Source organism: Oncorhynchus mykiss, chromosome 4 (assembly GCF_013265735.2).
Source record: "Oncorhynchus mykiss isolate Arlee chromosome 4, USDA_OmykA_1.1, whole genome shotgun sequence".
NCBI classification, from domain to species: domain Eukaryota; kingdom Metazoa; phylum Chordata; class Actinopteri; order Salmoniformes; family Salmonidae; genus Oncorhynchus; species Oncorhynchus mykiss.
Genome location: NC_048568.1, coordinates 23,441,319 through 23,458,692, shown reverse-complemented (window position 1 = coordinate 23,458,692; position 17,374 = coordinate 23,441,319). Strand labels below are relative to the sequence as shown.

The following is a 17,374-nucleotide window of genomic DNA, read 5'->3' as shown; positions in this document are numbered from 1 at the left end:
CTGCCCCTGAACAGGCAGTTAACCCACTGTTCCCAGGCCGTCATTGAAAATAAGAATTTGTTCTTAACTGACTTGCCTGGTTAAATAAAGGTTAAATAAAAAATTTAAAAAAATAAAAAAAAATGATATTGTGTCGTGTTTAGCTGTGCTCATCCAGCATGTTTTCTCTCACCCACACAGCATTTGACACGTTCAATGAATTGGAGGTGTGCAGTATGTTCCGTGATCTTCTTTACGATCGGGGTGTGTGTGTGTGTGTGTTTGGCTGTGGAAATGTCTGCTAGTGATAGTATGTTGCATTTATTATGGATCCCCATTAGCTGCTACCAAAGCAGCAGCTACTCTTACTGGGGTCCAGCACAATTAAGGCAGTTTATACAATTTTAAAAACATTACAATGCATTCACAGATTTCACAACACACTGGGTGCCCTCAGGCCCCTACTCTACCACATATCTACAGCACTAAACCCGTGTGTGTGTGTGCTCCAATGTTTGTGTTGCTTCACAGTCCCCTCTGTTCCATTAGGGTTTTTTTATATCTAAATGTACTGCTTGCGTCAGTTACTTGATGTGGAATAGAGTTCCATGTAGTCCTGTGTGCCTCCCATAGTCTGTTCTGGACTTGGGGACTGTGAAAAGACCTCTTGTTGGGTATGCATGGTGTCCGAGTTGTGTGCCAGTAGTTTAGACAGACAGCTCGGCCCATTCAACATGTCAATACCTCTCATAAATAAAAGTAGTGATGAAGAGTCTCTCCGCAACATTCAGCCAGGAGAGATTGACATGCATATTATTAATATTAGCTCTCTGTGAACATCCAAGGGCCAGCCGTGCTGCCCTGTTCTGAGCCAATTGCAATTGGCTAAGTCCTTTTTGTGTCACCTGACCACACGACTGAACAGTAGGCAAGGTGCGACAAATCTAGGGCCTGTAGGACCTGCCTTGTTGATAGTGTTATTAAGGAGGGAGAGCATCGCTTTATTATAGACAGACTTATCCCTCCCTATCTTAGCTACTACTGCATCAATATATTTTGACCATGACAGTTTACAATCTAGTGTTACTCCAAGCAGTTTAGTCATCTGAACTTGCTCAATTTCCACATTATTTATTACAATATTTAGTTGAGGTTTAAGGGTTTAGTGAGTTTTGTTCCAAATACAATGCTTTTAGTTTTAGAAATATTTAGGGCTAACTTATTCCTTGCCACCCACTCTGAAACTAACTGCAGCTCTTTGAGTGTTGCAGTCATTTCAGTCGCTGTAGTAGCTGACGTGTATAGTGTTGAGTCATCCGCATACATAGACACTCTGGCTTTACTCAAAGTCAGTGGCATGTCATTAGTAAAAATTGAAAAAAGAAAGGGACATAAACAGCTGCCCCGGGGAATTCCCAATTCCAACTGGATTATATTTGAGAGACTTCCATTAAAGAACACCCTCTGTGTTCTGTTAGACAAGTAACTCTTTATCCACAATATAGCAGTGGGTGTAACGCCATAACACAAGTTTTTCCAGCAGCAGACTTTGATCGATTTAATGTCAAAAGTCACACGGAAGTCTATGTCAAACGGTGACGGAGGCTCTCGTGTTTCTGTGTCTGTCTGTGTGGCCTGAGTGGCACTCAATGGTACTCTGTCTCTATTTCCTATTAATGACTTTAACAGAGACTGGAGCTACAGACCATTATACTCTCCTCTACTTGGTCTGTGTCTGGGTGGGGCTGTAGATTTAGTGACGTTTGGTTGCTCTCTGTGCTGATAAAAATAGCAAGAAGTGGTGTGTGTCTCTCTCTCTACACCCCCCCCCCCCCCCCCCCCCCCTCCCCCTTATGTAATGGCCCTGAAGGCTCCCCGCTTTTAACCATCATGGTGAGCAGAGTACAGAGTGTGTATATGATTGCTGTGCATGTAGCATGCAATAATGGGCTGGATTATCTTTGCAGTATGCACTGGTTACAGTGAAGCGTGCTGAGCACAGTAGGTAGGGAGTGTGTGATGACGTCATTTGGTCACGATACTTCTCAGGACATGGGCCTGCCACACACACACACACACACACACACACACACACACACTTACTTCACACCAGACCATGTGAGCGGTTGGAAATCCCGCTCATTGCTCTGCTCTGGCGCTCCATGTCCTTTCTTACTGCTCTGCTAAAAACTGTTCCGCTCTCACAGGAAAAGAAACTCACAGGAAAAAAAATTAGCTCCATTCAATAAAATCACAGTTTAACCAACACCCATCTATTTTTGTGACTACCTGGACCTACCAGTTGATTTTTAAGTATTGAAACCAAACCATGTGGATTTGAATGAAAAGTATTTGAATAAACATGAAAAAGTGCATTTTTAAGAAGCGAACATAATTTCAAATTGGCTACATATTCATATTAAACCGCATATAAACACTCTAAATTGCTCAGGAGCCAGACAGGGAGCCTAAGGAACGAAAATAAATTGTCTGTCTATTCTTTCAAGGCTATAGCCTGCAAAGAAATACATTGAAGCTCTTGCGAGTGCGACACAATAGGCTGGTAGGGACCTAAAGCGCACAGCATTTAAACAACATTTCATTGTATTAAATAATTCCATAAATTGTGCATATACTGTACGCTGTGACTTAGAATTAAATACAATTTAAACAAAAAAATGACTTTTTTGAATTCATCTTTAGAAACACGAGTTTGGCCAGTCTGTGGCTTCATGCTCATGCAATGGTATATCCTTCATGCAAAGAATATCCTCTCTACACTGGCAGAGCCACTGGGGATGCTAAACACCCTTTTTCTGGGCAGAGATGCGGAGAAGGAAAAACAATTATAATAATTATACGTAGGCCTAAAGGTTTTTAGGCAAAACCTAATCAAAACGGAAAGCTCCTTGAACGTGGGAATGGGCCAGGCCTATTGGACCAAAATCTATTATGTTATACAGATAATAGAAAGAAAATTAATGAAACATTTCAGAGATCTATTTTTTTGGGCCACCCTCGAAGCAGCATTACCCATGCAGAGCAAGGGGAACAACTACTCCAAATCTGAGCTGACAAGGTAAAAATCTGTCGTTCTGCCCCTGAACAAGGCAGTTAACCCACCGTTCCTGGCCGTCATTGAAAATAAGAATGTGTTGTTAACGGGATTGCAGCCATAACAAGTTAACGGGATAATTGTCATCAACGACCGCTGAATTGCATCGCGCCACATTCAAACAATATTACTAAAAATATTTATATTCATGAAATCACAAGTGCAATATAGGAAAATACAGCTTAGCCTTTTGTTAATCCACCTGTCGTGTCAGATTTTGAAAATATGCTTTACAGCGAAAGCAATACAAGCGTTTGTAAGTTTATCGATCGCTCGACAAAACATTATGTACACTTAGCATCAAGTAGCTTGGTCACAAATCAGAAAAGCAATCAAATTAATCGTTTACCTTTTGATCTTCGGATGTTTTCACTCACGACTCCCAGTTACACAACTGTTCCTTTTGTTCCATAAAGATTATTTTTATACCCAAAATACCTCCGTTTGTTTGGCGCGTTATGTTCAGAAATCCACAGGAAAGAGTGGTCACAACAACGCAGACAAATTCCAAATAGTTTCCATAATGTCCACAGAAACATGTCAAACGTTTTTTATAATCAATCCTCAGGTTGTTTTTTAAAATATATAATTGATAATATATCAACCTTCAACTGTCTTTATCAGTAGGAGAGGGAAAGGCAATGGCAGCCCAAACTCTGTTACGCATACAAAACGCTGCTGGCACCCAGCCATACAATGACGCAATGTTATCGTTCTCGCTCATTTTTCTAAATAAAAGCCTGAAACTATGTCTAAAGACTGACACCTTGAGGAAGCGGTATGAAAAGGAATCTGGTTGATATCCCTTTAAATGGAGCAAAGGCAGGCTATGGAACATGGAGTTTTCAAAATAGAAGCCATTTCCTGGTTTGATTTTCCTCAGGGTTTCGCCTGCAATATCAGTTCTGTTATACTCACAGACAATATTTTGACAGTTTTGGAAACTTTAGAGTGTTTTCTATTCTATTCAATACTAATAATAATATGCATATATTAGCAACTGAGACTGAGGAGCAGGCCATTTAGTTTGGGCAATTTATTCATCCAAGCTACTCAATACTGCCCCCCAGCCGTAAGAAGTTAACTGACTTGCCTAGTTAAATAAAGGTGTAAAAAATATATATATACAGTGCCTTGCGAAAGTATTCGGCCCCCTTGAACTTTGCGACCTTTTGCCACATTTCAGGCTTCAAACATAAAGATATAAAACTGTATTTTTTTGTGAAGAATCAACAACAAGTGGGACACAATCATGAAGTGGAACGACATTTATTGGATATTTCAAACTTTTTTAACAAATCAAAAACTGAAAAATTGGGCGTGCAAAATTATTCAGCCCCCTTAAGTTAATACTTTGTAGCTCCACCTTTTGCTGCGATTACAGCTGTAAGTCGCTTGGGGTATGTCTCTATCAGTTTTGCACATCGAGAGACTGAATTTTTTTCCCATTCCTCCTTGCAAAACAGCTCGAGCTCAGTGAGGTTGGATGGAGAGCATTTGTGAACCGCAGTTTTCAGTTCTTTCCACAGATTCTCGATTGGATTCAGGTCTGGACTTTGACTTGGCCATTCTAACACCTGGATATGTTTATTTTTGAACCATTCCATTGTAGATTTTGCTTTATGTTTTGGATCATTGTCTTGTTGGAAGACAAATCTCCGTCCCAGTCTCAGGTCTTTTGCAGACTCCATCAGGTTTTCTTCCAGAATGGTCCTGTATTTGGCTCCATCCATCTTCCCATCAATTTTAACCATCTTCCCTGTCCCTGCTGAAGAAAAGCAGGCCCAAACCATGATGCTGCCACCACCATGTTTGACAGTGGGGATGGTGTGTTCAGCTGTGTTGCTTTTACGCCAAACATAACGTTTTGCATTGTTGCCAAAAAGTTCAATTTTGGTTTCATCTGACCAGAGCACCTTCTTCCACATGTTTGGTGTGTCTCCCAGGTGGCTTGTGGCAAACTTTAAACGACACTTTTTATGGATATCTTTAAGAAATGGCTTTCTTCTTGCCACTCTTCCATAAAGGCCAGATTTGTGCAATATACGACTGATTGTTGTCCTATGGACAGAGTCTCCCACCTCAGCTGTAGATCTCTGCAGTTCATCCAGAGTGATCATGGGCCTCTTGGCTGCATCTCTGATCAGTCTTCTCCTTGTATGAGCTGAAAGTTTAGAGGGACGGCCAGGTCTTGGTAGATTTGCAGTGGTCTGATACTCCTTCCATTTCAATATTATCGCTTGCACAGTGCTCCTTGGGATGTTTAAAGCTTGGGAAATCTTTTTGTATCCAAATCCGGCTTTAATCTTCTTCACAACAGTATCTCGGACCTGCCTGGTGTGTTCCTTGTTCTTCATGATGCTCTCTGCGCTTTTAACGGACCTCTGAGACTATCACAGTGCAGGTGCATTTATACGGAGACTTGATTACACACAGGTGGATTGTATTTATCATCATTAGTCATTTAGGTCAACATTGGATCATTCAGAGATCCTCACTGAACTTCTGGAGAGAGTTTGCTGCACTGAAAGTAAAGGGGCTGAATAATTTTGCACGCCCAATTTTTCAGTTTTTGATTTGTTAAAAAAGTTATAATATCCAATAAATGTCGTTCCACTTCATGATTGTGTCCCACTTGTTGTTGATTCTTCACAAAAAAATACAGTTTTATATCTTTATGTTTGAAGCCTGAAATGTGGCAAAAGGTCGCAAAGTTCAAGGGGGCCGAATAATTTCGCAAGGCACTGTATATCGGCAAAGTCGCCGTCCAAAAGTACAGATTTCCGATGGTTATGAAAACTTGAAATCGGCACTAATTAATCAGCCATTCCGATTAATCGGTCGACCTCTAGTCTACACCAGTTGCATTCGGCACTTGTGACAAATAACATTTGATTTGATGAGTGTCTTTTCAGATTCCACAATGATTATTTAGTTGTGGACACCATCACTGCACTCCCTCTCTTGCTCTTGGTCCTCATCTTTGTAAGTCACCTTTATTTAGCACCTGTGTGTTTTATCAGTTTCTTTATGAAAATATTTAGTGAACTCCATGACAGTAAAGCTAAAGCAAGGGGCCATAGCAGCACACAAGTAGACTACAAATGCATGCTGGGGTGGGCATGCCTGAGCTCGTGACGTGAGCACTATTGGAGTGAAATTGGAGCGGCCTTGAGGCTCCATCCTTTGGGAATCTCGCTCCACGCTCCAGTCAAATTGGGCACGCTCCGCTCCAGCTCCACTCCAGTTCACATGGTCGACTTCAGACACACACACATTTTAAAGACGTACACATAGCAGAGTGCAATCAATCTCACGCAGGGGAGTGAGTAGCAGTTCTGTTGAAGTAGCAGATGGATAAGGCTTCGGGAGACCATACACGCACGTACGTGCACACGCACAGCCATGGAAAGATTTAAAAGCTCTCTATTTCCTGATATTGATAGCAGGATAAAGTGCTGATGGGGACTAGGGTATACTTGCTCACATTTGCAGGCCACGTGTCTTTGGAAAAACACAGAGCAGCTTTGTGACAGCAGGTGCAGATAAGACAACGAGAAGAGCTGTTGATGACATTCCCTCCCTGTCTGTCTGTACTAAGTCCATGTATTTCTCTTTAGGTTAGGTTTGTCTCTCTCTTTCTCTTCTTCCATTTGTCTATTTTTGTCTCCTTCGTTCCTTCTCACTCCTTCTATCCTTCTTTCAACCCCTCTCCAGCTCTCTCTATCCCCCTTTTCCTCTCTACCTCCCCTCAATCTTTCTCACACGAATGAGAAAAGTACGAGGAGTATGCATAACTACCAGCACAACAACTTATCAGAATGCACTGATATATATATATATATATAGTTGAAGTCGGAAGTTTACGTACACCTTAATACAAATGCATTTAAACTCAGTTTTTCACAATTCCTGATATTTAATCCTAGTAAAGATTCCCCGTCTTAGGTCCGTTAGGATCACCACTTTATTTTAAGAATGTGAAATGTCAGAATAATAATAGAGTGATTTAGTTCAGCTTTTATTTCTTTCATCACATTCCCAGTGGGTCAGAAGTTTACATGCACTCAATTAGTATTTGGTAGCATTGCCTTTAAATTGTTTATCTTGGGTCAAACGTTTTGGGTAGCCTTTCACAAGCTTCCCACAATAAGTTGGGTGAATTTTGGCCTATTCCTCCTGACAGAGCTGGTGTAACTGAGTCAGGTTTGTAGGCCTTTGTGCTCGCACAAGCTTTTTCAGTTCTGCCCACAAATTTTCCATAGGATTGAGGTCAGGGCTTTGTGATGGCCACTCCAGTACCTTGCCTTTGTTGTCCTTAAGCCATTTTGCCACAACTTTAGAAGTATGCTTGGGGTCCATTTGGAAGACCCATTTGTGACCAAGCTTTAACTTCCTGACTGATGTCTTGAGATGTTGCTTCAATATATCCACATAATTTTCCTACCTCATGATGCCATCTATTTTGTGAAGTGCACCAGTCCCTTCTGCGGCAAACCACCCCCACAACATGATGATGCCACCCCCGAGCTTCACGGTTGGGATGGTGTTCTTCGGCTTGAAGCCTCCCCCCTTTTCCTCCAAACATAACAAAGGTCATTATGGCCAAATAGTTACATTTTTGTTTCATCAGACCAGAGGACATTTCTTCAAAAAGTACGATCTTTGTCCTCATGTGCAGTTGCAAACCGTAGTCTGGCTTTTTTGTGGTGGTTTTGGAGCAGTTGCTTCTCCCTTGCTGAGTGGCCTTTCAGGTTATGTCGATATAGGACTCGTTTTACTGTGGATATAGATACTTTTGTACCTGTTTCCTTCAGCATCTTCACAAGGTCCTTTGCTGTTGTTCTGGGATTGATTTGCACTTTTCGCAGCAAAGTACGTTCATCTCTAGGAGACAGACCGTGTCTCCTTCCTGGGCGGTATGACGGCTCCGTGGTCCCATGGTGTTTATACTTGCGTACTATTGTTTTTACAGATGAACATGGTACATTCAGGCATTTGGAAATTGCTCCCAAGGATGAACCAGACTTGTGGAGGTCTACAATTTTCTTTTCTGAGGTCTTGGCTTTCTTTTGATTTTCCCATGATGTCAAGTAAAGAGGCAATTTGAAGGTATGCCTTGAAATACATCCACAGATACACCTCCAATTGACTCAAATGATGCCAATTAGCCTATCAGAAGCTTCTAAAGCCATGACAGAATTTTCTGGAATTTTCCAAGTTGTTTAAAGACACAGTCAACTTCTGACCCACTGGAATTGTGATACAGTGAAATAATCTGTCTGTAAACAATTGTTGGAAAAATTACTTGTGTCATGCACATAGTAGATGTCCTAACCGACTTGCCAAAACTATAGTTTGTCAACCTCTCTAGGGTATGTGGGACGCTAGCGTCCCATCTGGCCAACATCCAGTGAGATTGCAGAGCGCCAAATTCAAATACAGAAATACTAATTTATAAAAATTCAAAAAACAAAACATATTTTACATAGGTTTAAAGATTAACTTCTTGTGAATCCAACCACGGTGTCAGATTCAAAAAATGCTTTACGGCGAAAGCATACATTACGATTATTTGAGAACATAGCCCAGTTGACAAATTATTACAAACAGTAACCAGTCAAGCAGAAGCGTTACAAAACTCAGAAATAGAGATCAAATTAATCCCTTACCTTTGATGATCTTCATATGGTGGCACTCAGAAGATGTTAATTTACTCAATAAATGTTCCTTTTGTTTGAGTCTCTTTATATCCAATATATTCAATCCTCAGGTTGTTTTTAGCCTAAATGATCTATAATATTTCAACCGGGCAATAACGTTGTCAATATAAAAGGTAAACAAGAAATGCACTCGGGATTGCGCATGAAAAAGCTATGTGACACGTCAGGGTCCACTCATTCAGACTGGTCTTACTCCCTCATTTATAAGAATACAAGCCTGAAACAATTTCTAAAGACTGTTGATATCTAGTGGAAGGCATAGGAACTGTAAATTGAGTCCTAAGTCAATGGATACTGTAATGGCATTGAATAGAAAACTACAAAACCAAAACGACTTCCTGAATGTATTTTTCTCAGGTTTTCGCCTGCCAAATCAGTTCTGTTATACTCACAGACAGTATTTTAACAGTTTTGGAAACTTTTTAGAGTTTTCTATCCAACTCCACCAGTTATATGCATATCATATGTTCTGGGCCCAAGTAGCAGGCCGTTTAATTTGGGCATGCTTTTCATCCAAAATTCCGAATGCTGCCCCCTACCCTAGAGAGGTTAACAAGACATTTGTGGAGTGGTTGAAAAACGAGTTTTAATCACTTTAACCTAAATGTATGTAAATTTCCCACTTCAACTGTATGTATGTATATGTGTGTGTATGTGTGTGTATGTATATATATATATATATATATATATATTTCACTGCTCAAAAAAATAAAGGGAACACTTAAACAACACAATGTAACTCCAAGTCAATCACACTTCTGTGAAATCAAACTGTCCACTTAGGAAGCAACATTGATTGATTACTTGTGAGGCACAGCTAAGTGAGCATAATAATTGGCTTTTTTTTGGGACTTTTTTTCTGGACTGATGGCGTGCGTCTGGTGGGGTTAACATATGGAATTGTTTTAAGATGGTCATATCAAATAGCTTATGATACTTGGTGTAGAATTTTAAGACCCCTTAAGGTATTAAAAAAATATTTAATTTGGCATTACTGCTATTAGCCCGTAGAAATGTATTGAATAACAGATTCACGACATGGAACAGAAAATCTAAAGGACGTTTGTTCTGAAGTGTCTGTCCTATATCTGCGAGATATACACGGATGATCAGGAAACTATTTGTGTTCTTTTTTTTCTTTCTTGCATATACAGCTCATTCAGAAAGTATTAAGATGCCTTTTTTCCTCATTTTGTTACGTTATACAGCCTTATTCTAAAATGTATTAAATAATTGTATATTGTATATACAATACCCCATAATGACAAAGCAAAAAACAAGTTTTTAGACATTTTTGCAAATTAATATTTTTTTTTAAATATATCACATTTTAAATAAGTATTCAGTCCCCTTTACTGAGTACTTTTGTTGAATCACCTTTGGCAGTGATTACAGCCTCGAGTCTTCTTGCTATAAGCTTGACACACTGTATTTGAGGAGTTTCTCCCATTCTTCTAGAGCTCCGACTTTCTGACTTGAAGATCACTGACGTCATGGTTTGACCTTATATTTTTCTGAGTTCCCAGTTGTTTTGAAAGCACCATCGTCTGCGTTAAAACCAAATATCGATCCAGGTTGGATGTGACAACAGGGATGACGTGCGACCTCGCCATCTGACTTTGAAAAGCTCCTCGCGATATGCATCAAGCACACCCAACTCATTAGTGGTGGTGAGATATATATTAAGTCAGACTAATTTGCAATTGACTGTCATAGCCCCACATTAAAAGTATGTGTATGAGATGAGAAGACCATCAGAAAGACTTCCATAGCCCCAAATAAAAAAGTAAACATTGGCTGTTAATTACCAAATAATATTCACTTGGTTGGGGTCACGAGAATTTTCAGATATCAAACTGGGGTCGCGGGCCTAGACTGACTGGCTGCTGTGCAGTTGTGGAGTTTGCTGTGCACTTTCCACCCCTTTCTTGCTTTCTCTTTTGTCTCGCTCTCGGTGTGTGTGTGTGTGTGTGTGTGTGTGTTGGTGTAGGAGAGCAGAGGAACATGACGTACGCAGAGCTGTAATAAACCTGTTTACTGTGAGGGTGAATGGACAGCCAGAGACCCCTCGCTGTGCTGCAATGTCACAACTACCATCTAGCATCTACCCCCTATAATCTCCTGACGATTCTACCATTCCTAGTTCCCTCTTCCGTACTTCCGTACTGCCTCCAACCAGCCCACACCTTTATAGGGTAGTTCAGTACAGCACCCACCAATATGCTGCACTGCTGTCAAGAGAATTGTTATTCACCACATTTTTATTCACCCCCCTCAACAACAAAACAGAAGTCCCCAATGTGCAACCCTTTCCCCCCAACCAAACTATGAACCTCCACACATACACCCTTACACACAGCTAGGGCTGGGCGGTATACCGTATTTTCCTAAATACCGGTATTGATGCACGGACTGGTTTGGGTTTTTACTTTATCTTCTGTAACGGTATTCAAATGTTTGGTCTGTTAAATGCGATACAAAGTGTGTAACGTCCATTTTTGTAGTATACTCTGCTACTTGAGTCCTCTCTCTCTGCTCTCTCTCTCTGCTCTCTCTCTCTCCAAGCCACTTTCCACACAGACCTAGCCCCGCCCCCTGTCACTCAAGGAGTGCATTTGTTGTTCCTCGATCACCAGACACTTGTGTTCAGTCTGCATGGTCAATGCAGCTACAATCTAGGCCTTATTGTTTACCAAATGTTGCAATTGTGATTTGACTTGCGATTTAGAGCAAAACATTTGGGTAAACTGTTGGAATCATGGAAATAGAATGATTGTTCTAATTCTATAGAATAGTGGGCTCTTTGAATACAGTTGTTTGGCATGACAACGAATTAAAATGCCAGGGAGTAGTTATTGTGTCAGGGTAGGAAAAAAAAGTGTAACTAGTGATTAGCATTAGCGGCTAACACAAATTAGGTCCAACTTGATAAGAAAAGACAAAACTAACAATTTTCAGATATAAAAAAACACAAACCAATAGTGTAATTACAGAGCACTAGTGGATTTATATTAAGAAGCAAAGTGAAAAAAGCATTGTTGTCATCAACATTGTTGCTTTCCCATATCGTGCAGCCCTACATGGCAGTGTGGAAATTCTCAAATAAGTGCAGGAAATGCAGAAAGTGATTAAAACGCAGAAATGTACTTTTGCTTAAAGTTAAATTGAAGAGTTTAAAACAATCAGAATGGAGAAAGACTCATTGAAATCACTTAGAATGTATGTGTTGATACCCTTGGATCATTCACTACTCATAAAGCAAATGTTTTATTATTCAAAAACATATTATTTACGTTATACCGTGATATTATATTTTGGTAATATCACTGTGTGTGTGTTCCACACAAAGTTTGTTCCTCGGGGAACAGACTTGCAGTATGTACAGTAGCACTTCTCAGTGACTCACTCACAGGACCCACCTCCACCCATCCCTCAATCCTCCCTGCTTTCTTCACCGGGGACCCTGATGCAGTCATTAATTCAGTGGTGACTCCTACTCCAGGGCCCCCAGCCAAGACGGGCGAGGAAGGGATGGAGGGTGTAAAGGAGAGGAGAAGAGTAATTTAGAGTTGGAAGTGATGGAGGAGAGGAGGAAAGCTAAGAATAGCAGCAGGGAGGGCAGATAGAGAGCTGGAGATAGCGGCTGCTTGCAGCTAGCAGAGCCTTACGGGGGCGTTTAACACCACAATGACAGAAACTTTACTGACCGACGCACAGACAGAGGCCCTAAGCCTAAATCTTATCTTAACTCCCAAGGCTAGGATGACTGAGGATACCACCTCAGAGATGTGACAGAGGGATAGACAGACACAGAACAGTTGCCTAGTGAGAGTAATTTTGAAATGCATCCTTCCTCCTTTCCACTATGAGGTGATCGCTGATGATGATTTGACAACCATTAATTGATAATGATTGGGTAGCCTAAGTGAAAGCAATATGGTGGAATGTTCAAGGAGATCTTCATGAAAGGAAGAAAATAAACTAGGAAGGATAGAATGAGGGAAGGGAAGGAAGGATCTGTATACAGCCTGACTGTCTTCAAATTTTTGGGAGCTATCTTTTTCTCATTCAGTTAGGCAAGCCTATTTGAAATTGTTAAAAGCTTATTTCAAGGTTGTCTTGCTTCCCCAGAAGTCTTCCTATGTAGAGTTCACTGCAGATTCTCAAAAAAATGAATTAGAAAGGCTATTTATTTGACAGCGTATATATTAACCAGTGGTAATGCTTTGAATGAATTCCAGGCGATTGTCAGTCAGCTGTGTTTATCCAGGTGGACTGGAATGTTCCTTCCTGTAGTTTTTTTTTTTGGGGGGGGGGGGCTCACCAGGAATTCAGCTAGGAATTAGTTACATTTAGGAAATCTGTGCACAAATATTCCCACAAATAAAAAATAAATGAGATCTTGTCTCAATGTAATCAAGGTATGAAGGTGTATTTGAAAATAACAATTTCTTTTTGGGATTAATTATGTTCCGGCCCCCCGACCATCCACTCTGAAAAAAATCTCCCTGCGGCTGAATCTAGTTGCCTGCCCCTGCCCTATGACTCATCACTGCCGAGTTCTCTGCTCCAATCAGCTCCCAGCGTGTTCTCTCCCTCTTTCTCTCTCTCTGCCTCTTTCTCTCTCTCTCTCTCGCTCTCACAGCTTTCTTCCCTCCGCAGTGTTGCACAACTTTCCTCAAGGTTGTCAATTGTGAGACTGTGATGTATAGATTGTGTGTGTGCGCACACTGAGTGACTGTGTCTTTTCGAGAGAAAAAGAATGTGTGTGTACAATGTCTTTCAAAAAAAATGTTGGTGAGTCTTTCTCGTCTCAGTGTGTCTTTGTGCTCCAATGCCTTTGTGGCCACATTCTTCAGATGTCTGACCTCTTTTAAAGGGAGCTTAGAACAAAGGCATCTATTTCTCAGCCTGTGTGAAAAAACTGGTATTGCTGCTGTGTAGTTGTGTCCAAGCTTTTTTTCTCTCTCTCGTTCTCTCTCGCTCCCCCCCAAGCCCTGGGTAGATGGATGTCTAAATTTGATTAATCTTTGAGCTGTGCAAGGCTTATTTAACTTTGTCAATAATAACGGTGTTCTTCAGTCAACATGAGGTGGATGCTGCTGACACTAAGGTGTACTAGGTGACAGACTTGATGTAGCACTGCAACAACCTGAGCTTTCACTGTAGTCTCACTAACTCTCTTTGAAGGAGGACTTATTTTATTGGTGGTTTATCATGGTCAGGTATCTGCAGTTGCAAACATGATTTATTAATTCATACGTCTTTCTGTCATCTCTCACTCGCTCACTCACCCACTCTCCGTATCTCCTTCCCTCTCTCCTGAAGGGGTGTGTGGTTGCTGTGGGGCTCTGAGGCCCCGCTACAAGAGACTGGTGGACAACATTTTCCCAGAGGACCCAGAGGTGAGAGTTCAACTGACACTTCCTGTTTCCTGTGGCAATGTGCTCTACATCCTGTGACCTTTTTGCCATTTCAATATTTCTAGTGGTCTCCTCTCATCTTCACTGATCTGAAAAGACCAGACAGACAGACAAGTGAATTCCTGGCAGGCAACCTCTGAATTACTTTCACTGGTCCTGTCACAATGAGAGAATATGAAGGACAAAGAAGAAAGTCACTATTGAAGATATTCCACATATATCACCATATCTGTGAAGGAGAATGACTTGATTGAATTAATTTATTTGTGAACGTTGTAAAAATAGCCCAGTCTACCTGTCAGATCTGTTGCCAGCAACACATCTGATTTCAGAACGCAGAGACCCACTTTCTCTGCTGCGTGTGCATGTCAATTGTGTGCTGCATGCCCCAAAAACCAGTCTGTTTCTAATTTTGGGTTCTACGCTCCCGACACAGAGACTGTAACTAATCTAATCCCCTCACCCAGGGACTGACCCACAACCCTCTATCATTTACTCATTCACACTAACAGTGTGTCTGGAATGTGTGTATGAGACTAACCAGAGCTCTCTGATAACATTCACACGGCTGCAGGGGAGATAAAAAGTGTCTTCAGATAACGTTGAGTCAGACACTAAATCCAGAGTCAGGGAGAATAGACCAAAGTCAGGTTAATGTGTTTATCATATAGAGTTATGTCTGGTAATGACTTTTCATTCTATCTTTGTATTATTTTCAATGCTTTACCACACATTTTGTAGTTCAAGCCTTATAAAAAGTATGTCGTTCTGTTCTTGTCTATTGACATTCTGTACTATGTTTTGTCGACCCCAGGAAGTGTAGCTGCTTTTGCAACAGCTAATGGGGATCCTAATAAAATACCAAAATACAATATACAATGGAGGCAATTCCTGTGAGCAAAGTTCATTCTATTTTATTGGATCATTACTAGTCTAAATGTAAATGAGAGGCTATCTCACCAGACACTGTGGAGTGGACGATTTTAGTCCTTGAGCCCAGACTGTTTGACCTGGAGGGGGTGTGTGTTGGTGTGACCGAGAGTTTGAGCATGGCCGCATGCTTGTGTTGTGTTGTGTTGTTGTCCTCTTTTTCTTTTTTTCTGTCACCCTTGGTGAACATAACTCTGAGAAAATGCATATCACATGTGGCGTTCCACAAGGTTCCATTTTGGGTCCGGTACTATTCAGTTTATTTATGTTATCCCTTGGCAGCGTTATCAGAAAGCACAGCATTAATTTTCACTGATATGCAGACAATACACAACTTTACATTTATGTGTCACCAGACTATTTTAGCTCCCCTGATAAATTATTAGACTGTATTAGTGATGTAAATACTTGAATGGCCCTCAACTTCCTCCATCTAAATCAAGACATGACTGAGGTACTTATTGTTGGAGCCAAAGCACAGAGAGAGAATCGAGTCTCACATTTTAATTCACTGGTAATAAAGATAAAACACCAGGTAAAAACTTAGGTGTTATTATAGATTCTGAACAAAATTTCATTAGCAATATAATCGAAATAGCTTTTTACCAGATGAGGAACATTGCCAAGTTGTAGCCGTTTCTCTCTCAGGTTTATACAGAGACACTCTTCCATGCTTTTATTATAAGCAGGCTTGACTACTGTAATGGTCTCCTGTCTGGTCTACCCAAGAAAGCCATTGGTCAACTGCAAAACATACAGAATGCTGCAGCACGGGTACTGACCAAGACCAGAGCGCACTCATTACACCGCTTTTAAGGTCTCTGCACTGGCTGCCTGTAAGTTTTTTAGAATTAATTAAAAAAATATTCTATTGGTTTATAATCAATCCACGATTCTGCACCCCAATACATGCTTTTAAGTTATGTACCCAGTAGGTCCCTCAGGTCTTCTGGCACTGACCTTTTAACTACCCCAAAGCCTTGGACCATGAGGCATGGAGAGACAGCCTTGAGTTATTATGACCCCAGCCTCTGGAATAGCCTGTCAGAGAACCTGAGGGGGGCTGAAACGGTGGACATATTTAAAAGAGAACTTAACATACATTTTTAGCTTTGCATTTTATTAGGGTGCTTTTTAGTCATTCAGTTTGTCATTCTTAAAAAAAGAAATCATGTTTATTGTGTAGTAAATGTTTAATCTTTTTAACTGTTTTTAATTTTTCCTGTAAAGCGCATTGCATTCCATGTCTGAAATGCGCTGTATAAATAAAGCTTGATTTTGATTTGAGTATATTCCTGTCCTGTGGAGACAGTGAACCAAGAACCCAAACCTAACCCTTTTCCACCTTCATCCTCCACCTTTCTTTTTCTCTTGTCTTTCCCTCTCTCCCCCCCACACCCTCGATCTCTCGGTCTGTTTGTAGGACGGGTTGGTGAAGGCTAACATGGAGAAGTTGACATTCTATGCCCTGTCAGCTCCAGAGAAGCTGGACCGTATCGGGGCCTACCTGTCAGAGAGGCTCTCCAGGGACGTGGCTAGGCACCGCTACGGGTGAGCAACACCACAGTTACACCGGAGCCATGAATATACTGCACAGATATCTGTCAACTGTCATCCATGTCGGCTCAAAATGCACCATGGCTATTACTTTCTCATTTGCATTCTAGTTGAATGTAATGGTCTTAAGACATATGGTGTGTGGCATAACTACCATGTGTGTGTGTGTTCAGGTATGTGTGTATAGCTATGGAAGCTCTGGATCAGTTGCTGATGGCGTGCCACTGTCAGAGCATCAACCTGTTTGTGGAGAGTTTCCTTAAGATGGTCCGTAAACTGCTGGAGGCCGACAAACCCAACCTACAGATCCTGGGAACCAACTCTGTGAGTAGAATAGAAGACGCCCACCTTGATAAACAGTCAGGTTTTATCTGACAATACACACTAGCAGCTGGCTGCAATGAATCACAAAGAAATATAATTGCAGGTCTATTCTGTAGGAAATGTAATGTAGCAACGGCCATGTAAATAGAAGATGCCAGACTGTGATCTAAACATAAATGTACATTTTTACCAGGGAGGGAGGAGGTGGAGAGCGTGGGTATGCATAGAGAGAGAATGGCTATCTGGTTGATGATGTGTAATAGCAGCCAGCAGCAGCTGTCGGTGTTATCAGACAGGGCTGTCAGAGCAGCAGGGTCAGGAGG

The 17,374-nt window shown here is 41.1% G+C and overlaps 1 protein-coding gene across 7 annotated transcripts in view; it reads left to right on the top strand.

Moving 5' to 3' along the window:
- LOC110521069 (protein EFR3 homolog B) overlaps positions 1-17,374 on the top strand; it is a 65,222-nt gene that overhangs the window by 7,515 nt on the left and 40,333 nt on the right. For 6 of the 7 annotated variants that reach the window (XM_036975954.1, XM_036975952.1, XM_036975953.1 and 3 more), the window contains 3 exons: positions 14,146-14,222; positions 16,594-16,721; positions 16,901-17,051. In XM_036975954.1, coding sequence (XP_036831849.1) covers positions 14,146-14,222; positions 16,594-16,721; positions 16,901-17,051 — 356 coding nt within the window. Of the gene's footprint in view, positions 1-14,145; positions 14,223-15,883; positions 16,007-16,593; positions 16,722-16,900; positions 17,052-17,374 lie in introns of those variants that run through there. The other variant, XM_036975958.1, reaches the window with a different exon arrangement.